At 37.0% G+C, this 23570-nt stretch overlaps 1 protein-coding gene across 2 annotated transcripts in view; it reads right to left on the bottom strand.

Moving 5' to 3' along the window:
- The window catches only part of LOC105482814 (kynurenine aminotransferase 3), a 62895-nt gene that overhangs the window by 5642 nt on the left and 33683 nt on the right, over positions 1 to 23570 (bottom strand). For both annotated transcript variants that reach the window (XM_011743163.3, XM_011743162.2), the window contains exons 4-12: positions 22807 to 22956; positions 19985 to 20071; positions 19308 to 19433; positions 19092 to 19212; positions 13069 to 13145; positions 11145 to 11234; positions 7085 to 7271; positions 1352 to 1425; positions 1011 to 1097 (exon numbers count right to left, since the gene is read on the bottom strand). In XM_011743163.3, coding sequence (XP_011741465.1) covers positions 1011 to 1097; positions 1352 to 1425; positions 7085 to 7271; positions 11145 to 11234; positions 13069 to 13145; positions 19092 to 19212; positions 19308 to 19433; positions 19985 to 20071; positions 22807 to 22956 — 999 coding nt within the window. The remainder of the gene's footprint in view (positions 1 to 1010; positions 1098 to 1351; positions 1426 to 7084; positions 7272 to 11144; positions 11235 to 13068; positions 13146 to 19091; positions 19213 to 19307; positions 19434 to 19984; positions 20072 to 22806; positions 22957 to 23570) is intronic.

Here is a 23570-nt window from a genome sequence, read left to right as displayed (position 1 = left end):
TTTTAAAAACAGCAGTAACATACTTGGAACCCTTTAAAAAAGGAGGAGAAGTTTGATGGTGATAAATCTCTCAACTTTCACTCTTCAGGGATATCTACTTCATTTTCATTTTTAAAGGATATTTTCCTAGATATAGCATTCTAGGCTTTTTTTTTTTTTTTTTTTTATGTCAGTGCTCAGAAGATGTTATTTCGTTGTATTCTAGTCTCCATTGTTTCTGATAAGAAGTTAGTTAACATTTCTACGGGGACCTGCTGGGCTTATGCGATCCTTGTACCATAAACTCCTGAGTAGCGAGTACCATAGGCATGTGCCAGCAAGCCTGGCTAAGTAAACATTTTTTTTTATAAAGACAGGATCTCATTACGTTTCCCAGGCTGGTCTTGAACTCCTGGACTCAAGCAATCCTCCCGCCTTGGTCTCCCAACATGTTGGGATTACAGGCATGAGCCACTACATCTGACCTCTGGCTGTTTTTTTTTTTTTTTTCTGACACCTTCAATACTCTGTTATCCCTATAAGTATTTCATAGCAGATATTATACTTTTAAGTTCTTGAATTTCCACTTGGTTCTTTTTTTTTTTTTAATAGTTTGAATTTCTCTGTTCACTTATTATAACCACGTTTTCATCTAATTTCTTAAACATACTTCAAATGTTTACTTTAAAGTCCTTGTCTGCTAATTTCTAGATTTGGGTCACCTTTAGGCCTATTTCTATTAACTTATTTTTTGCTTTGCTACAGATCACATTTTCTTCTGTTTTCTTATGTCTAGTAATTTTTCAGTGAATGCTGGAAATTGTCATATTACACGGTAAGGGGTCTGTATTATGTTGTCTTCTTTCAAAAAGTGTTAAATTTTATTGTGGTAAGCAGTTAATTTTAAAACCATAAGCCAAAATTTAAAACCTGCATATGAGCATATCATTTTTAGAAACAGAAGAAAATAGTGCTTTACAAATGGAAAGGAGGATACTATATATGTGTTTTCAATAGAGCAAGGAACTTACTTTAATGAAGCAAAATCGCACAAACTTCTCAAACTGTGATTTAGTCTCTGAGTTACAGAATGCTGAAACGGGGATGGCTGATAGTTTCTGAAAAATAGAAACATATAATAAGAAAATTACTTACACTTCAAATATTAATTTTGGTACTATAGACACTAGAGGCAACTAGATACTTTTAAATAGTCACAATAATTTCCAAAAAGAAAAATGCTTTTAAAAGCCACAAGTGGAGTATCATATAACAACATTATATTTGATCGATTCCAAAGCATACTAGTAGGTTTCCTTCATAAATTAACTATAAAATATAATACAATCTTGTAAAGGACAATAAACATTACCTTATGTTTAGTCATCCATTTCACAAACTTATAGTCATACGGCTCATTATTCTTCATATCAGAGAGGTCTGGATCTAAAACCACAATGAAAATTAGGTGGCCTATGAGTTTAATCTGATGCAACATGTATTTCATTTCAGTCTATCAAGATTCAACATTTTCTCCTATTTAAATTTTCTCAGAACATAGTCACAGAATATGCTAGAGTCTCACACTGCACGGTGGGGTGGGAAGTGAATTCACAGAGCTTTACTGATAGTCTAAGGCAGTACTCACATATACATCAGGGTGATTAGGCTTATACACGCTTTCAGCACAGGAAGAGAGTAGAAAAGGTGAAGGGCAGAGGAGGGATGCCTTTCCATATTACTAAGGAAATAACTGCTAAATTTATAAGTATTTATCAGTAATGATTATATCTCCACATAGCCGCCTATTAGACTATAAGTTCCATAAAAGTAAAGCTCTGTTTTGTAACCTATTGTATTCCCAACCCCTAGGTCAGTGTCTAGCATATAAGTGACAAAAAGTATATTTGTTGAATGAATAAATTAATATTATTCATTATTTATAGATACAGGATATCTGTTTAGCTCTTCCAAATGCTACTGTTATATTTCATCTCTTACTTCCATATATTATACTGTTTTTTTAAATTTGTGAAAAAGTCAAATATATACTCCTACTCGCTCTTGCCTCAATCTTGCTTTAAGGTCTGGGCAAGATATATCTCTGGCATTCAGTTTCAGCAATCCACATTTCATATTGTTTCAACTTTATTGACTTATACTCTTTGATCTTCTTGAATGCCCTAAAGCAACTAATGTTGATGGTTATCGTCACTGATGAAATTTTATAATGTATTGCTCAAAACAAATTGAGGCAGATATCTTCTTTCTTCTATACATTAAATACTAGTGGTTCTTTTCAAATTAATCATGTAAAACTTTTGACACTGAAGAAAGGTTCACCTGTATTTTTAAAACAAAGCCCTACTATCCTTTTACCTGATATTTTAATCTCCATTCTCCCCTTAAGTGTTAAGGAGAACATAAAATTTCCAAGTAATAATGCTAACAACATACTGCAACTTATTGAACACTTATTATTGGTTAAGCATGTTACATGATCATCTCATTTAGTTGTTACCACAATTCTGAGAGGTAATTATAATCCTCTGTTTACAGATAAGGAAGTTAAATTATTATTTCAAAGTATTTATATGTAATTCAGGTTTGGCCCTAACAAAAATACCAGCTAAAAAACTTAGTCTAATTGTAAAGTACCTAAAAATTGCATGTGACAGGTATACAACAGCAGTGTATTGAAGGTACATAGGAAGCCAGAGAAAGGAGTGAATACCTAAGGGAGTAGAAGGAGATTATTAACTAACTCTAATTGACACTGTACTACTCATTTATTCTTGTAGAGCTTAGACAAAAAGAATTTATTTATTTATTTATTTTTTTGAGATGGAGTTTTGCTCTTGTTGCCCAGGCTGGAGTGCAATGGTGCGATCTCGCCTCACTGCAACCTCCACCTCCTGAGTTCAAGCAATTCTCCTGCCTTAGCCTCCCAAGTAGCTGGGATTACAGGCATGCACCACCACGCCTGGCTAATCTTTGTATTTTTAGTAGAGATGGAGTTTCACCATGTTGGTCAGGCTGGTCTCAAACTCCTGACCTCAAGTGATACGCCCGCCTCAGCCTCCCAAAGTGCTGGGATTACAGGCATGAGCCATGGTGCCCTGCCAGAAAAAAGTAATGTAATACCATGATGCTGAAAAAGGAAAAGAAGGCAATAAATATAATTATAAAGGTTTTATAGACAGAAGGAAGTTGGAATCTATTTCTTTTGAAATGCCTCAGCTAGACATGGGAACTAAATAAAGTCTTTATTTATTGATGGTAAGAGTTTAAATCAAATGTGTGAGCATATTTAAGTGATTTATGAAGGCCGAAATTTGTTTTTGCATTCTTACTATCTCCTCCATAATTTTGGATCCTATTATTTCACTAGAAAAACTAATAATCTCATTTGAAATCTTGTCTTCTAATTACTGGATTCAGAGGCTAGCTTTGATACTTATTAGTTGATTAACTTCAGTAAATTACTTGATTATCTCCTCTTCTCTATCAATAGTGATATAATAGCACCAATTTCATATGGCTTTTGTGAGAATATATTTGCAAAGCTCCTAATGTAATTCATACTATATCATAAATTCTCAATAAATATTAACTAGTCAGCCCTTGCTATTAATTGTAAAGGGAAATAATTACTATTTTCATGAATATTATGGTTTACTTTTATTCTCAAGCCATGATTAAATAAGAGTTTTTGTTTTTATCTCTAGTTTATGGGCCAACTTTTAGTATCTGGAAGAATTATCACATTGCAAATTAAGCAGATGAAAGAGTAAAACAAAACATAAATTTTTTTATATATAGGAAGGTTTTGTGGATATTAACATTTTTCCACATGAGTGAAGGAAGACCATAAAAAAATCTTGTTTTCATTATCAGAAAAGCTTTCCTAACCAAAATCTTTTTTGCTCCTATTATCACCACAATAATTCAAGATCTAAGACCTAAATTAGTATTGCATATAGAATGGATTGACTGAGGAAAGAAATGGAAATTAATTAGGAGCTTAATGTAATATTCTGAGTTGTATCACTGTTCTTTTGATAGTTAATGTCACAATGTGATAAATCCAGTTTACTATCTGGAAGAGTTTAGTTCCAGGAAATAATTGTTCTTATCTAAAAAGCTAAGTTTCCTTTTATTCAAAAACTACATAACTAATTTCATTTTTCTATTTGCCTTTACTGTCAGGAAGTTTAGTCTCAAGTTAACGCTAATTACAATACTATGTCAACCTAGGTGACTGATATATTTGCTTTCTTCCCTTCCTATGTGTCACTGATTTTTTTTTTTTTTTTTTTTAATTTAAGAGACAGGATCTCGCTATGTTGCCCAGGCTGGTGGTGAACTCCCAGGCTCAAGTAATCCTCCTTCCTTGGCCTCCCAAAGTTCTGGGATTACAGACAAGAGTCACTGCACCGGCCATGTGTCATTGATTTTTGATTTAGATACAACCATTTATATTTATATATTACTGCATAGAAAACTTTTAATATGAGTAGGCTCACATTCCTTTTGGAAGCATATAAAATATAAATTTTGTTCTTTTAAAAAAATAATAATTCAAATGGAAATCTTGTGGATTTATGATTCAAAGGCAAAAATATAAGTGATGACAACTGTGCTAACATTTCTTTTTATCATTTCATAAAATAAACTGCACATTTACACTCAATATAGAAAAAGCACTTCCCAAATCTCAGAGTCTAGAGCATCTTAAGGGTTTTTATATAAGCATAGAGCTTGGGAGCCTGTTAAATACAGCTCTATGGCAATAGGACTGCAGGAACCTTTGCTTGCCAAAGTCTCTTCTCTCACAACAAATGAAGAAATAAGTTAATGTGAAAGGAAGGATAGTGTTTCAGTTTGAGCCAAACATTGTGTAATGAATTCTTATGACTGTATGTTGCTTTGGCATCCATTGTGAATATAAGTTGGTCTTTCTTATACCAGAAGCATGGCTTAGTCACCCTTGACACAATTTCCACTTCTCTTCCTCCTCACAGTTCCTCAGTGTAGTTGATTCAGATATCTGCCTGAGACAACCACCTCCTGGCAAGCACCTCACTGTAGGACAGCTAGATACAACCTACTTGACTCGCCCACTGACCCCCACCCTCCTCATGGACTGCCTAGACATGCCACAGGGACCACCTACCTCTCAATCACAGCCTGACTCTGTGAGCTTGTGCCTGCTTGCTCTAAACCCATCTGTCAGAACTCTCTGCAGAAAACCTGCTTGGGTAACACCCTGGACCCCCAAAAAGGCTTTGGCCCACAGATCCCACTCTCTCTCTGTTCCCCACCTGCTGGTTAAGTGTGTATATCCTGGACCGCTCCTCACTTCCCATTGGTCCCGGAGGCCTGCTGCCTCCTCTGTGTCCCAACTGACCAACACACTGGAACCTAACTCTCCTCTTCCTAGAGAGTGGCTATCTCTGTGGAAATAAACTGGATACAGGTCAGACGAGAGCCACAAGGGTGTCTGCCAGTATAAACCAGTTTCCAGGGATGTCTGATCATGGGTCAGACACTTAACATCAGGCCATCTGCTAGGATAAACAAGTAGCCCATGAAAGGCACACTGCAAACATCTAGGACCTCCCCTGGAGCCTCATCAGGGAACAGCCAGAGTTTATAGCCACTTTCCAGAGAGACAGACCTGAAGACCAAATTATAGGAAAATCGTAACACCTTACTTTTCTGAAATTTGCTAAGATGATAATGAACTATTACAAGGAAAAATTGCTAGCATAAAATGCTTATAGTAAGAAAGAACTCAGCCAGTGGCGCATGCCTGTAATCCCAGCACTTTGGGAGGCCAAGGCAGGTGGATCACTCATTAAGCTCAGGAATTCATGACCAGCCTGGGAAATGTGGCAAAACTTCGTCTCTAAAAAAAATTTAAAAATTAGCCAGGTGTGGTGGTGCGTGCCTGTGGTCCCAGCTACTCAGGAGACTCAGGTGGCAGAATGGCTTGCGCCCAGGAGGCAGAGGTTGCAGTGAGCTGAGATCACGCCACTGCACTCCAGCCTGGGTGACAGGGCCAGACCTTGCCTGAAACAAAACAAAACAAAACAAAACAAAACAAAAAACAAAACAAAACGAAGCGAAGCCAAACAAAATGAAATGAAACAAACTCCTATGTGAAGGACATAAAGTTAAAAAATATAATCAGTATTTTGTTATAAAATTGAAAATTTCCTTTACTCTTTCCAGCTTTATACAATTTGGTATAAATAAAACACTTCAGTTTTTCAAGTTCATAGGCATATAACTTCATTATAATAAAATTTTAAAACATTTAAAGCTATATTTAGAATGGCTGTAATTTCTGTCATGATAAATTAGGCTTCAAGATTTACTATTATTAATTTCTTTTTAAAGAAAAGTTATGTATGACACGTTATCATGCTTCTGACTTTAGATTTGTAGGGCATGTCAGAATTACACATAACAGCTTTAGGTAATATAAAAAACAATGCTTTTTGGAAACAGAACTATTTAGAATCTAGCTCCGTGACTTCAGGGAAGCTATTTAAAACTTTCTAAATGTTCTTACCTGCAAAAATGGAGCTAATGTTTTCTTCAAAAGGGTATTTTGAGTACATGACACAAAGTAGACCCTCAATAAGTGTTATTCTCCCATTTATTTTATTTCAGTACATTCTAAAATGGCAAATATTCCCTGATAGCTTTAAAATTTCTAGATTTTTTTCTAATGAAATAGTACATTTTGTTAAGTAAAAAGGAAACTACAATTTTACTCAAATGAACACTGAGTATATAATATTATTTCACACACTTGTGTTTTAAAATTACACACCAGAAGAGAGTGACAGCAAATCCTACATTTAATAGACTAACTAGAACAATACTGACTCCATAACCATTTAACAATGGTAACATTTAAGATAAAAGACCTAAAAGTAAAGATAATTATAGAAAGTGTAGACATTGCAAAAATCCATCCTTCTCCACAGATAAAATGCTGCTATGGCTTTGACACCAATCTTTTCTCCATAATTCTGATATAATTTCACACATAAGTTTCCATATAGTTGAAATAATAAAAGCCTTTACAAACCTAGCAAAGACACATCAGCGATGATGAAGTATCCTCCGTCAGGAACTATGGGTTTTAGGCCAACACTTTCAAGTAAATGTACCATCCGATCTCTTTTTACTTCTAACTCTTTTGGCAAAGAATTAAAGTAACATTCTGGGTCATCCATACGCTTGATGTCAATCCAGAAAGCTTGAGCCAAGGCTTCCTGTTTGTCAGAATTAAAAAATATGAAAAGGAATATGGTAATGTTATTTATTGCTTAGTTTATTGGTATAATAAAGATGATCTGAGTAAAATTATTGGCAAAGAAGTCACTCAGGAAATAACAGTTGAATTCCTGTGAACCTATATTAAACTCTATAGGTTAATGGAGGAATCAGTTATACCTAAATGATTAAATCTCATGTAAAGAACTGAGAATGAGTCCTGAAAATTCAAATTGAAAAAGAGCTGTTATATAAAGATGGCTTGCTTGGAAACAAAAAGACATTAAGATATTTTCTGCTGAGGTGAGTTGTAGAATGACTTGCTAAATCTAAGTCAGAAGAACAACCAGAGAGTAGTCAGCCTCTCACCATTATATTTGGGGACAGAGTGGAAATGAAAGCTGACCTACTGTGCAAAGGAGAAATGTGCCTTTCTTATTCTCCATAGGTGTGGAAATCCTTGCTGGAATTATTCATATACCAGGAAGGTGGTCAAAGTGTAAGAGGGACTAGAAATGAGTTTCTGGAACATCTACAGTAATTCCTCTACCTTTCTTCAAGAGCCAGGACAGCAAACTGGGCCAAGGAAAAAGCCAATGTTGTTAAGTACAGTGGACTGAATGTTTGTGTCTACTCTCATATTCATATATTAAAATCGTAAACCCCAAGGTGATGGTATTAGGAGGTGGGGCCTTTAGGAGGTGATGAAGGCAGAAGGGTAGAGCCCTCAGGAACAGGATTAGTGCCCTTACAAAGGAGGGTTAGCTTGCTCCTTCCACCACATAAGGACACAGCAAAAGACACCATCCATGAAGGAGCACGTCCCTACCAGACACCAAATCTGCTGGTACCTTATCTTGGACTTTGCTGCCTCCAGAACGGTGAGAAATAAATTTCTGTCGTTTATAAGCCACCCAGTTCATGGCACTTTGTTATTGCAGCTCAGACCAATTAAGACATTAAGGATCAGGCAGGTAAGAGAGACTGTGTGGCAAGAGATGAGACTGGAGACAGAGGGGGGCAAGATCACAGAGAAGATTTTATGCCAAAAGAATGCAGTAAAACAGAATTAGTAATAATTCTCCAGTACTACAAAATCTTGGAAAACAAGGATTGATTGCCTTAGCCTAGAAATCTGTGGTTTCCGAGAACCAAACATGGTTGTCCCAGGACAAAACAGAGCACTTAGCTGAAATGGAGAATAAGAGGGTTCAGAAAAAGATGTTCTGCATTCTTAGCTATATCTTTTTTTTTTCTCTTGGCAACTTGTTCATTTACTATAGGAGATACTGCCTCAGAAAATTCCAAGTATAAGGAGACAAAAACATCCATCCTAACTACAGCATTATCCTGGACTCCTTTCTTTTTCTCATACCCCATATGTAACCTATTGACAAATAATGTGGGCTCTACTTTCAAAATATATTCAGAGTCCAATTACTTTTTACTGCTTCTACCATCCCCATCTTGGTTCAATGCACTGGCATTTCTCTCTTGGATCACTGTAACAGCTTTCTCACTCAATGAGGCAGTCAGAGTCCATTTGCTAACACAAGCCAGACCAAGTCACTCCTGAGCTCAAAACTCTCTGGTGACTTCCTATCTCACTCAGTCCTTACAGTGACGTGCACGGCCCAGCTCCATTGGACTTCCAGCTACCTCTCTGGTCTTAGCTTTTCCTACTCTTCTCTCTCGATCATTCCATTCCAGTCTCTGTGCTGTTCTCTGATATTAACATGCCAGCCAGGCTGTCTACCACTGGGCCTTTTCACTTGCTGTTTTCTCTGTACAGAGGGGTTCTTCTCTAGGCAACTATGTGGCTGCTTAATCTCCTTCAGTTAGTTGTTCAAATGTTACCTTTTCAGGGAGGCTTTCAAAGATTACCTTGTTTAACACTGTATATCTCCCACCCGGAACTTTATATCCTTCCTCTTCCCTGTTTTATCTTTCTTCTTCATATCTATCAACATCTTTTTTTTTTTTTTTTTTTTTTTTTTTGAGACGAAGTCTTGCTCTTGTTGTCCGGGCTGGAGTGCAATGGCACGATCTCAGCTCACTGCAACCTCTGTCTCCTGGATTCAAGCAATTCTGCCTTGGCCTCCTGAGTAGCTGGGATTACAGGTGCTCACTACCATGCCCAGCTAATTTTTGTACTTTTAGTAGAGATGGGGTTTTGCCATGTTGGCCAGGCTGGTCTCGAACTCCTGACCTCAGGTGACCTGCCCGCCTTGGCCTCCCAAAATGTTGGGATTATAAGTGTGAGCCATTGTGCCTGGTTCTTTTGCCTTTTTAACTGCCTTCTAGAAAAATACTATTTTTTTCAGCATTTTGATTATCCATAGAATGATGGTAACTAAATCCCTATTTCCATAATAAATATATAAAAATATTAAATATTAAATAATATTTAAATAGTTTTTCTTTTTTACTTTATGATGTATTCTGGAAATCTTTTTTATCTCAGTACAGTAATTATAGTATTTTCCCATTTTCTTTCTTGTTTCTTTTCTCTTCGGTAGTCAGTAGACAGAGTAATGGGTCCCAACGACATCTAGGTCTTAAAACCCAGAACTTGTAAATATGTTACGTTGCATGGTGAAAGGAACTTTGCAGATGTGATTGAAATTACGGAGATTATCCTTAATTAACTGGGTAGATTATGCATTGAGCCCAATGTTATCTCAAAGGTACTTATAAGGAAAAAAGGGAGGCAGAAGGGTTGAAGCCACAGGAAATGTGTTGACGGAAGCAGAGGATGGACTGATGTGACTGTGAGCCAAGGAATGTAGGCAACCTCTAGAAGCTGGAAAAGGCATGGAACAGAGTCTCTCCTATAGCCTTCAGAAGGAACACAGCAATGCCAGCACCTTGATTTTAGCTCTTTAAGACCCATTTCGGACTTCTGAGCTGAAGAACTGTAGGATAATAAATTTGTGTTATTTTAAGTCACTAAGTTTGTGGTAATTTGTTACAGCACCAATAGAAAACTAAATATGGTCATATAACATTTCAATGTTTGGATAGATCATGGTTTATGTAATCAATTGTGTGTAGATGCTTATGGATTATCCTCAATCATCTGCAATGAATAGCCAGGTAAGTGCATAACTTCTTACATGTGCAGATAGCTTGATATGGTTTGGATCTGTGTCTTCATCCAAATCTCTTGTCCAATTGTAATCCTCAATGTTGGAGGTAGGGCCTGTTGGGAGGTGATTGGATCATGGGAGTGGTTTCTCATGAATGGTTTAGCACCATCCCCTTGATGTTGTTCTCATGATAGTGAGTTATTGGGAAATATGGTTGTTTAAAAGTGTGTTGTACCTCCCCACTTCTGTCCCTCCTGCTCCAGCCATGTAAGACATGCCTACTTCCTCTTTGCTTTCCACCATTATTGTAAGTTTTCTGAGGCCTCTCCAGAAGCAGAAGCCACTATGCTTTCTGTACAGCCTGTAGAACCGGGAGCCAAGTAAACCTCTTTTCTTTATAAATTACTAAGTCTTCGGTATTTCTTTACCTAAGTGCAAGAATGGACTAAAACACAACTTTAGGGTAAATTCTTAGAAGATGGATTGCTTTCATATGGCAAACACATGTGTAATTTTGCTTGGTGTTGCCATTGTCCTTCACAGAGTTGTAGCACTTTAGATTCCTGCCAGCAATGTTTAACATAGCTAAACTTGTGTTTAAAAAAACACTCAAACCATCCTTGATAACAGTGAATATGTATCTGCTCCCCAAATTCCAAATTATATTAGAAGGCCCTGCAACAGAAGGATAGAAAGAGAACTAAGTCAATTCAAATATGCAATATAAAAGTAATACCTTCACCAAAAGACCATCCTTCTACCCTGAATTACTATAACACTTACCTGTAAAGGAGTTGCACAAGTATAAATTGTGTTTTGTTGAACTGTCTGTAAATGTTTTATCAAATGATTCGGACCAATGGACCAGCCAAGCTGGGAAAGGAGAAGATAAAACATATCAGAAAATCTAATTGTATATAACAAATCTGAGACAGCAGTTTAAACTTAGTGCAATTGTTAAATATATACAATCCTAAAATGTTGGCTGGGTATGGTGACTCACACCTGTAATTCCAGCACTTTGGGAAGCTGAGGTGGGTGGATCACTTGAGGTTAGGAGTTGAAGACCAGCCTGGTCAACATGGTGAAATGCTGTCTCTACTAAAAATACAAAACAATTAGCTGGGCGTGATGGTGGGCACCTGTAATCCCAGCTACTTGGGAAGCTGAGGCAGGAGAATCACTTCAATCCAGGAGGCAGAGGTTGCAGTGAGCTGAGATCACACCACTGCACTCCAGCCTGGGTGACAGAGTGAGACTCCATCTCAAAAAAAAAAAGTTCACACTATGAAAGTAGTATAGTATTAATACTTAGAATCATTTCGATGGTGTTCTTTTCAAGGAACAGCTTCCAAATGGAGTCATATTCTGGAAGATTAAAAACTGGTAACAAAGCTTGTTCAAATTACAGATTAAAGTAACTCTGAATGAGGACCTAAGGTACTCATAATTAAAACATATAGACTTGATTCTGCAGGCCTAATTTTTGATGCTCCCTCTTTCTGTTTTTTTTTTTTTTTGATACAGAGTTTTGCTCTTGTTGCCCAGACTGGAGTGCAATGGCTGGATCTTGGCTCACTCAACCTCCGCCTCCTAGCTACAGGCGATTCTCCTGTCTCAGCCTCCCAAGTAGCTGGGATTACAGGCATGCACCACCATGCCCAGCTAATTTTTTTGCATTTAGTAGAGATGGGGTTTCACCATGTTAGGCTGACCGAGAACTCCTGACCTCAGGTGATCTACCCGCCTCGGCCTCCCAAAGTGGTAGGATTACAGGCGTATGCACCATGCCTGGTCAATGCTCCCTGCTTTTTACCCATGTTCAGGAGAGATGAGGCTGGAAGAAACTTGGGTTTTAACTGGATAAATTATTGTAATAAATAATACAGTGGTTAAGTGCATGAATTCTGGAGCTAGACTTCCTGTACTGGCTTGAATTTATTAGCGGGGTAATCTTAGGCAAGTCATTTAACTTCTCTGTGCTTTAGCTTTGTCATCTGTAAAATGAGGATACTAACCATACCCACCTTATAGTGCGGTTATGAGAATGAAAGAAATTAGTATATGTAAAACATTTAGAACCTGCCAAAATATTAGCTACTGTTATTTTTTCTTCTTTTATATTAATATGCAGGAATCTGAACACTTTTTTGCAAAGAAAAAGGTGTCATTAGTTGATCACTTATAAAAGGGAAAATGACCTAATTTTTCTTACTTTTAAAGAAATAATTAGGTCTCAAAAAGGATAAAACTCAACATGAAAGCAAAATAAGTCAAGAGATAAGCAAAGATCACCAGGTATAAAAAGCTATATAAACTGAATATGTATGCAATTATTCATTTATCTGTTTACTTATTTATTTCATTATTTTTTTAAAGATGGTCTTGTTCTGTCTCCCAGTGGCCGGAGTGCAGCTCACTGCAGCCTCAAGTTCCTGAGCTCAAGTGATCCTCCCATATCATCCTCCCAAGTTGCTGGGACTGCAGGCATGCACCACCCTGCCATGGTGACAGGGTCTCACCATGTAGCCAAGTTTGGCCTTGAACTCCTGGCCTTAAGTGATCCTCCTGCCTTAGCCTCCCAGAGTGCTGGGATTATAGGCATGAGCCACCATGCCTGGCCAGCATTTAAAACACAAAACACTCTACAAAAAAATAAATAATATACAGGCCTATTTTTAAGCAATTAAATTCTTACTCATCTTACCTTCCAGCCAGTTACACTGAAAGTCTTTCCAGCACTTCCTATTGTTATTGTTCTCTCCCACATACCTGGAAAAGTAGCTAAACAGAGGAGGAAAAAAGGTTAAATAATTGTTTTCCAATTAATCTACATTTAGTATAATCTAAAAACATAACAAAGATACATAAATTCAATGAAAATAAGTGTATTATAGTTTAGCCAGTATAGTTATTTCTAGTTTTTTTTTTTTTTTAGATAATGTAACTTTAAGGTAAAACACAGATGAAAAGGTTACAACACTGTAATGTTGCACCAAAATAATATATAAATAGATTTAAAAATTTTTAAATTAGTTCTGGGGCAGGAGTGTCAGGAGTACCAGCAGGCAGTGTTCCATACTGCCTTAAGTGGCAGCTGTCACAGGAGCTGGAGCATTCATTGTTCAGTGTTAGCAGTGGCTGCAGGTTCAGTATAATAGTCCAGTGGCAGGGCTTAGGTTGTGATCCTGATTATTGTTTAGGCCCCTTTATTTTGCCTATTTTCTGAGTGTATTTCTCCAGGCTTCCTAGAGCAATGGCTCTTAAAATGTGTTCTCACACTAGCAATATCAGCATCACTGGGTAACTTGTAAGAAAGGCAAATCACTGGGCCTCATCCCAGACCTACTGAATCAGAAACTCTGGGGGTGGGACCCAGTAATCATGTGTGCATGTGTGTGTGTGTGTATGTGTGTGTGTTTTGCTAACAGCTTTATTGGGATATAAATCCCATAAATTCACCAATTTAAGGTATGCCATTCAGTGATTTTTTAGTATATCTATAGACCTGTGCAACTATCACCATACCCAATTTCAGAACACTTTTTTCATACCAGAAGAAGCCCTGTACCTTTTAGCTATCACTCTTTAATATCCTCGTGGCCATTGTGCCTGAACGAAACTTATCAAACACACATATTTTCTCCATAAGGAACATCACAACCTTCTTGCACTTAGGAACACTAGACAGCACTTCAGCACTAGGCTTGGGGGCCATTTTAAACAGCAAAATCACTGTACAGAGAACAATTGCTTATAGTGTGAATTGAAACAGAACCAGAGTGTTGCCTTGTTTGACCTCGACTGGGAATGTGTGTAGGGTGACTCAAATTTCCCCTTCTCTTCAAATGAAGTGCTGTGAGTATTGATTTTGTTACACATATATTTTAGGGAGTAGGCAAATTTGCAAATACAGAACTCAAGAATAATGCGAATTGGCTGTATAATGGTTTTCAAGTTGATTAACATCTTTAATAAAGACATTGATTCATTCATACATCAAATATTCATTAGCAACCACCAGGTGCTAGGGACTAAGGTCTAGAGGAAACAAAAATGAATAAGATGCAATTCTTCAAAAAATTTAATGTCTAGTGGGACATGAGACACATACAATGACAATTGTAATACAGTGTGATAAATGCTGTAACAGCAGGAGGCATGGAGGGTGATGCAAGGATAGAAGAGGGTGTTGAGGGTGGCTTTCTGCAGCCAGTAATTCTTAAGCTGAGACATAGAAGACCACATAGGCCATAGCCAGGCAGAGAAAGGGAATGAAGATATTCTGGGCTAAGAGAATGCAGGTAACAAAGGTCTGGAGGTCTAAAATGCAAGAGTTTGTAAATTTTGCTAGACATTGGTAATAACTGGTAAATTACCATTCTGTCACTCTTCTGCCAATGCCACCCACAATACTGCTTTTTGGATTCCTCAAGTAATTTAGTTTTGAAGTTCTTCCCATGCAACCCACAAGTTTTTCCACTTGTTTTTCAGAAGCACAAGTGGGGGATCTTGTATTGTTCTTAGAGTGTTGGTACACACAAAGGGAAAATAAATGCACATCTCTGGGAATCTAAGCTTCTGCTTTCTGAAATAATCTGCTCTTAAGCAAGTAAAGTGCCTACTAAAATGTAAGGCAGCTACAGGAATTTCCAAAACAATGTGTAAGTAATTTCAGTCTACCCTGAAATACCTGCTAAATTTGAAACAGTAGGAAAAGTATATAAATCAGAAAAGTTATAATTGTATTCTCTGTGGAATATAACAAAACCCAAAAAGATAAATGAGAAAAATAGTTAGAATGTCCACTTGAAGAAGGAATATTTTAAAATTTGATATAAATAATTATATCCCTTCTAGTTTTGAGACATTTCTGGTCTTCCAAAATACTCCAAAAGAATGCTATGACACATGCCCCACTTTTCTATTTGACCCGAGAAAATCTAAACTATGTACAATGCAGATTATCACTTCCTTTAAAGTAAAGGATACATCATATATTAAAGGACTACTGGTGCACTTTGCAAAGGACTACTGGTGCACTTTGCAAATTGATGTAATAGCTGTTTTGTAGCCATTTTGCATCTTTAATGTAACAAAGACTATTGTATGTGATAGAATACCTCATTTTTAATGCAAACAAATTGCACTTTCTAAATAATGAAATAGTGTATCCATTTTTTGATCTTATTTAAACTTTATGGGCTGTTACAACTAAAAAAAATCTAAGTTCAAAATATACATCTTGCATATCTTTAGTAAATAACGTTATTAGTTACGCTTTACCCTGAAGGGCTTAAAATGAGTAGATCTAAATAATAAATTTCAAGATGATCTAAAGTGATCTTTTGGGATGAATATTGCTACACTGAGTTAATTACAACAAGAAAGTAATTGTTCATGTTAATCTGATTTTCCACTGGGAAACAGTTCAAATGACTTGAGACAAGGTCACCAACAGGATGGGCGATGGTGGACTCTGATGCAATTTAACACATGATAACATTTTGATGTAGTAAGGTGCCACACCCTGCAAATCTCTGGCTGCCTTCTCTGTTTATATATTCCCCTTGAGAAAATTCATTCTCTTCCATGTGTCCAGCAACCACCAACATTTTGATGACTGCCAAAAATACATTCCATTATAATTTGATTCTGACGATCAGGCGTATAATTCCACTTGTCCCCAGATATCTATTCTTCTATGTCCCATAGACACCCAAACTCAGCAAGTTTAAAGCATGAGAAGGAATTCCCTTTGCTCAGCCCTTCCCTACAAATCTGCTCCTCTCCATATTTACTCTGGTTAAAGGCCTTATCACTGCTGAGTAGTTCAGGCTAGAGATCTTAGTATCATGCTTGCTTTCTTTCCACCTTCAAATGCTATACTCTATAATTTCTAAATAGCCCCCATGTACCATCTCCACTGCTAGGTTATCTGATTTGCTTAAGACCCTCCTCTGTGACTGGCTCTCATCTTTGTAAAAAAACATCTAGTCATGGAACCAATTCTCCTGTTTTGTTACACCTTTTGCAATAGTTCTCAAAGTAAGGTCACTGGCACTCTGGTAATCAAATTAATGTGCAAAATTTTAAAAAATCAATGTTAAGTTTTCTTCCACACAATTTTCTTAAGCCTTATAGCAAATACTACCACTTATCTGATAGTGGATGCTCTAATAGTGAAACAGATGAGCATTTAGTAAATGCATATTAATGGAAAAATCCGAAAAACTCAAATGTGTTTATTTCAATAGCTTTTTGTTGTGGACAAGTATGAACAGAATTGTGATTTTTATATTGGATTCTAATTGTTGAATTTCTGTTGGGAAAATTGCTATTACTTTCAGGATGGAATTCACAATATCACTATTTCATGATATAGAACACTGTGATCTCATGGTGATCTACCACTAAAGTAAGTTTCAGAACCCTGACCTCCTCAACAAAGTTTATACTCTTTATCTCATATTCAAAGTCCTTTAGAATCACCCTACTTTTCCACCCTGATCTATGCCAGTTACTACAATACACCCTCATAAATCAAACTGAGGCTGGGTTCTATGGCTTATGCCTGTAATCACAGCCCTTTGGGAGGCCAGGGCAGGAGGATTGCTTGAGTCTAGGAGATTGAGAACAGTACGAGCAACATAGTGAGATGCTATCTCTACAAAAATTAAAAAAAAATTAGCCAGATAAGGGGGTGCAGACTTGTAGTCAAAGCTACTTGGGAGGCTGAGGTGGAAGGATTGCTTGAACCCAAAAGTTTGAGATTACAGTGAGCTCTGTGCCACTGCACTCCAGCCTGGGTGACACAGCAAGACCCTGTCTCCTAAAAAATAAAAATAAAAAATAAGGCCGGGCACGGTGGCTCATGCCTGTAATTCCAGCACTTTGGGAAGCCAAGGCGGGTGGATCATGAGGTTAGAAGTTTGAGACAAGCTTGGCCAACATGGTGAAACCCCGTCTCTACTAAAAGTAAAAAAATTAGCCAGGCATGGTGGCGCGTGCCTGTAATCCCAACTATTCGGGAGCCCGAGGCAGGAGAATCGTTGGAACTCAGGAGGCAGAGGTTGCAGTGAGCCGAGATCGCGCCACTGCACTCCATCCTGGGTGACAGAGCAAGACTCTGTCTCAAAAACAAACAAACAAACAAACAAAACCACAAAACTTATTTACCTTTCTTCTTTGTGTTTAAAATTTCAATAATCATTTACCTTTCTTAAGTGTATCTTGATCTTTTACACCTCCTTGTCTAAGTACATGCTAGTTTATGCTTTAGGAATTTAGTTTCTATTTCTCTGTTTAGCTAATTCTCTATCTTTTGGCCACTCCTTTTTTATTCCCCTCAAACAGTTGCTTTCTCTTCCCACATCTATAGCAACTTGTAATATACTATAGGAGTAATTATGGCACATGTAACAATGCAACAATTTAATATATTAGCACATTACATTTCTTATTTTTATTTTTCTTAAAAAAAATTAGCCGGGTGTGGTGGTCTGTGCCTTTAGTCCCAGTTACTTGGGAGGCTGAGCTGGGAGGATTGCTTGAGCCCAGGAGATGGAGGTTGCAGTGAGCCAGTGGTACCCGGGCTCAAGGGATCCTCCCACCCCAGCCTCCCAAGTAGCTGCGACTATAGGCACAGACTACCACACCTGGCTGATTTTTTGAATTTCTGTGTAGAGATGGAGTTTCTCCATGTTGCCCAGGCCAGTTTTGAACTCCTGGACTCTAGCAATCCACCCACTTTAGCCTCTCAAAGTGCTGGGATTATAGGCGTGAACCACTGTACCTGGTCTAAATTTTAAAATATATCTATTTCTGCTCCATTTTTTAGTCATCCTTCCCTTAATCTTTTCATCTTTCGTCTTCATTTATTCAACAATTTCTTTCTAATTCTCTACCGTGTACAAGATTCTATGGAAAATGGGGATGCAGAAGAGACTAAAATAAACAAAACCTCTCCATCACTGTGGTTTAGAAGTAAAATATATAGATTCTTATATTTACTATAGAGGGAAAAACAAAACAAAATAGAAAAAGGACAAAGCAAATGTTGGAGGGAGAGGTGTATCTATTTTCAATGTGATGGTCATGAAAACTGACATTGGACAAAGGCCTGAAGGAGGCAAAGGATATTTGGAGCCAGGTGGATATTTGGAGGAAAAGTGTTTCCAGGCAAAGGAAAGGGAGGTTCGAAGACCCAAAAGTTGCAGCCCAGTTTGTAATCCTATAGTTCACATGGTTTGGACTACTGCAGCAGACACTACGACATTCATGAGATAGCCCAGTAGCAATAGCTAAATCTCAAGCAAGGGCCAAGCAGCATACCTGACTACCCCTGTAATTTCTTTCTGTTGACTTGGCATTTTGTTAAGTTGTTGAGCACACACCGTCTAGAACCTCTTCAGGCACAAGAAAGCTCCCTGTGTCTTATGTACCAAGTAATTGCTGGATTTCTGCTAAGAAGCCGGGGATATGGGCCAAAGAACTACTTCTCTGGTATCATAGCTTTATAGTATGATCCAAAATCTCTTATTCTTTGTCCTTTGAACTATTCATCAATTCACTAAAGTATTGCTCATTTAAATACTATTTTTAAGTGTTCATACAGACAGATACCCATTACAAAGACTATTTTAGATTTGGTCTGGGATACTTTCCAATCAGTTCTACCATATGTGCCCAAACACATTTAGATTTGTGACTCTATATTATAGTCGGTACCTATTTTTAAGTGCTTATTTCCAGAATATACAAGCCATTCATAAACCTCATCGCTGATGCAGAGTGTGTCATATTTGATGCAAAGGTCAGCAATTACTTGCAGTTCCTCTTTGTTATACACCTACACATAATAAAGGAAAGAGCACAGTCAATTATTCAACATATGAGAAAATGATAGGTCAGAAGACTGTGTAAGGAGATAAGAGACTTGCTTACCTTGCCAAGTGGGTTATGTGGAGTATTTAGTATAATAGCTTTGGTTTTGGAATTAAATTTACTTTCCAGTTCTTGAGGATCTAATGTCCAGTCAGAACTAGACCATCTTTTTCCATCAACAGGTTTCTAAGCATGAAGAATGAAGATATAATTTTATTCAATTAAGTCATGTTTACTGTCTTACAAACAAATAATATAATAAGAAAAAAACATCAAAGAAAGACATGGCAAAGGAAACTGAATAAATTACCAACAAATGCTTCCCTGGAGTAGGAACAGAAAAAAAAGTAGAAAAAGACTAACAAAGAAGATAAACAGAAATAACTAGGCTGTAGTTCTGCTTAAGAGCCTAAGAAGACTTAAGTCTTATGCTCACACCTGTTAAATGGAAAAATAAGCCCTGTCAACATTAACTGCTGTTACTATTCCTTCACAGGAACTAGCTACAACTATGGTTAACATGTCTGATATTGTAAGGTTAGCTGATGATTTTATGACTCACCTTAGCGTATTACTTATGTTGAAAATATTTTAAAAAGACAACTAGACAAACAGAGACATACAGGAAATCTCCAAATGCAATCAAAGTAGAAACTTTATCATAACAAAGTAACTGGTATTTTCAAGACTTCTTAAGTCTTGAAACTTTGCCATATGAACCCTACTGGCAAACTTACAGATCTCAGGGGAATAAAAACAGGTGTTGCTCCAGCCATTCTCACCATGGGCTCATAGCAGTCATAGAAAGGCACTATTAGTATGACCTGCAATAAAAGCAAATAAGATCACAACCTATCAATCATTTATTCATGTTAATAATACTGTGTACCTACTATGGACTAGGCACTGTACTATGTGTTGGGATACAGCAGTGAAAAAGGCAGGCTTTGCCCTTGTGGAGCTAACATCTGAGGGGAAGAGACCTCGGAGACAAACTTGTCCAGGTAGTCTTAATTGGACTCCTTGGTATCTTAGGGAGATCTATAAATAAGCATGCAGTGGGAGTATTTGAAATTGCATATAAAATTTCATATATGCAGAGGTAGATTTACCTGGAGAATGGGACTATCACATTCTCAAAGAGATATTCCAGCCAAAACGATTAAGCATTTCTTTATATTTCAAATTAGAAAATAAAATCTAGAATGTAAGTGATGTATAAGCAGTGACAGACAGCAGGCTATGTGGAAAGAGAACACTGTAATGTTCCCTGGTATAAAGTGCTAATTTAAAAGCATCATCATGAGAGTAGAAATGTTTCTCTCTTCTCAAAAGCATGGTCAATTTTTGCATTTTTAGTAGAGACGGGGTTTCGCCGTTGCCCAGGCTGGTCTTGAACTCCTGACCTCAGGTGATCTGCTTGCCTGGGCCTCTCAAACTGCTGGGATAACAGGCCTGAGCCACCACACCCAGCCTCATCTGTGAAGTTCTCAGGGACTAAAACAACCTATCTTTGTGACTCTAGTGGGAAATATAAAACTCAATACAAAGTGAGAGCACAATAAAGGAAAATAAATTGGAGAGGCAGGGCAGTGGAGTGGGAGGAATATACCTGCTACTCTTCACCTTGATTTCTTCACTTTTATGATGTGAACAATTCCTCTCTCTCTCTCTCTCTTTTTTTTTTTTTTTTTTGAGAGTATTTATTGAGTCCTCACTATTTTAGGTGCTGGCAATAAAGCTATAAAGTTCTCCTAGAACTTACATCCTACTGAGAGAGGCTTACAATGAACAGAGAAACAAATAAGGACATTAGATAATTTCAGATAGTAATAAATGCGATAAAGAAACAATAAATAGGTCAGTATGATAGTAAGTGACATGTATGCGGTTTCAAAATACTAGATAAGTTGATGAAGGAAGAAAGAATAGAGGAAAGAAGGCTAAGGGCTAAGCCTTACAATACTCCCAACATAGTGCAGAGAAAGAAGCAACAAAGGATTAACAACATTGAAGTATGAGACAAAACTATGTTATAGGATTAAAGGAGATTATGTATATGAAACTGTGAACTTCCTTAACATGTTTCCTTAAACATCTTGTCTGGCACAGTGGAGGGAATCAAAGTTGCAAAAGAATAACATAACACAAAGCAGATAGCAGCATCTTTCCTAAAAGTGGTATGATAAAGGGCTATGAGAGTTCAAAGAAAGTTAACAATATAGATCAGGATAAATACTCGTTCTTCAGTCCCAGTGTAAGCAATATCTCTCTGGAGCTTTCCAGACTTAGCAGATGTGATTGCCTCTTCCTTTTGTCACTACTGTAAGTTATACATTCTCCACTATTGGCTAACACACAATGTTCCTCTTAATCCATTTGCAAGTCTGTGTTCTCTACTAGTCAGAGAATTCCTTCTGCACAGAATCTATCTTTAAAAAAATCTTCTATCTCACAGTGCTTAGCATATATTGGATCCTCTGTATTTTGTGAATAAATGAAAGAGGCAAAAAGTATTAAAGCAAGGGTATTGGAATGATAATGGGAAATACGGGTAGAGATGACTGAGGTAGGTGCCAAAAGTTGGTTATACATCACAGTACTAAATAGCAAAATCATTTTACCTTCCTGTCATATTAATACATCCTCAGCCAGGTGTGGTGGCTTACGCTTGTAATCCCAGCACTTTGGGAGGCTGAGGCAGATGGATCACCTGAGGTCAGGAGTTTGAGACCAGTCTGGCCAACATGGCAAAATCCCATCTCTCCTAAATATACAAAAATTAGCTGGGCTTGGTGGCGGACGCCTGTAATCTCAGCTACTCAGTAGGCTGGGGCAGGAGAATCACTTGAACCCGTGAGGTGGAGGTTGCAGTGAGCCAAGATTGCACCACTGTACTCCAGCCTGGGCAACAAAGCGGGGCTCTGTCTCCAAAAAAAAAAAGAAAAAAAAAAAATCTTCATATGAGATGGCTTATACAATTACTGGGCACACAAAGACATTAATCAAAAACTTGTAGACCAAGTTAAGATTAAAGGTTATTTTAGCAATGAAAACAAAAGATTCTTTTTCCCCAGCAGTGTTAGTCCCTTCCATCTGCCCTTATTTAAATAGGCTATAAAAATAAGAATAAATTATATGCAAGAAAATGGATGAATCTGACAGACACAAAAATAAATGAATGAATCTAGACCCAAGAGTATATATACATTGTATAATTCTATTCCTATCAAGTAAAAGAGCAGTCAAAACAAGTCTATGGTTATAGAAGACAGAAGAGTAGTTACCTCTGGGAGAATATAGACTATGAAGAGGAACAAAGGAGCTTTCTGGGTACTGGAAATGTATTATCTTTATCTGGTTGTAGTTACACAGAAATTTACACAGTAATTTATCCAGCTGTACATTTAAGATTTGTGAACTTTATTGTACATGCATTATACTTAAAACATAATTAAAAATAAAAAGAGAAAACAGCATAATATAAACAAAAGATTCAAAGGTGGGACAAATGATAATTGATTCAACATAGGTATTATGATAATGTTAACATACTTACTTCATCTCCCTCATCAATTAATGCTTGAAAGGTGTTAAAAAGAGATCCATATGCTCCTACTGTCACAAGGATTTCTTTATTTGAATCGATTTGCTTTTGATAAAGCTTTTCATACAGGTAGGACAGAGCTTTCACAAGTGATGGATGGCCCTATTGGATTAAAAATAAGAACAAAACCTTGAATTTAAATATGGGACCTATTGTTTGAGGTAATATGGCTCTAAAATGTAAGAATTTTTAAAATTTGGATTTGATGTTTATAATTACCCAAAGAAAATTTATATTTTTTAATGGCAATGAATTTTTTAAAATTTACTGCATTTAGAGGATTCCCACACTATTGGTCATGAAGGCTTGCTAATGATTAAAACTTCTTACTAAATAAAGGATTTGGGATTATATAATTTCAAAGTATTTGCTTTGAATAAAAATGAACCTTTCATATTTTTTGACAGTAATTAAATCATATTGAAAAGAGTTGGATTTGTTTCCCAGTTAAAATAAGTAAAAAAACCCCACGTTAACTGTACACCCCCTCCTTGGCTCTTCCTGATTGATGGAGAGATGATTACACCAACCAATGGACTAGGGAGAGAGAACAAAAACAAATTCACCAAAGACACGAACACTAGTGTTGATGTGATAGCAAATGTTAGAAGGAAGTGAGACGCTACTCACATTGATAGTCAAGAGAGCAGTGGTTATCCAAGGTAACTACTTTCATAGGTGAAGTGAAGGGATTATGAAGGTATAGTCTGAGGCAA

Source organism: Macaca nemestrina, chromosome 1 (genome assembly GCF_043159975.1).
Source record: "Macaca nemestrina isolate mMacNem1 chromosome 1, mMacNem.hap1, whole genome shotgun sequence".
NCBI classification, from domain to species: Eukaryota; Metazoa; Chordata; class Mammalia; order Primates; family Cercopithecidae; genus Macaca; species Macaca nemestrina.
Note: the sequence above shows the minus strand (reverse complement) of the source record. Positions and strands in the feature narration are given on the sequence as shown.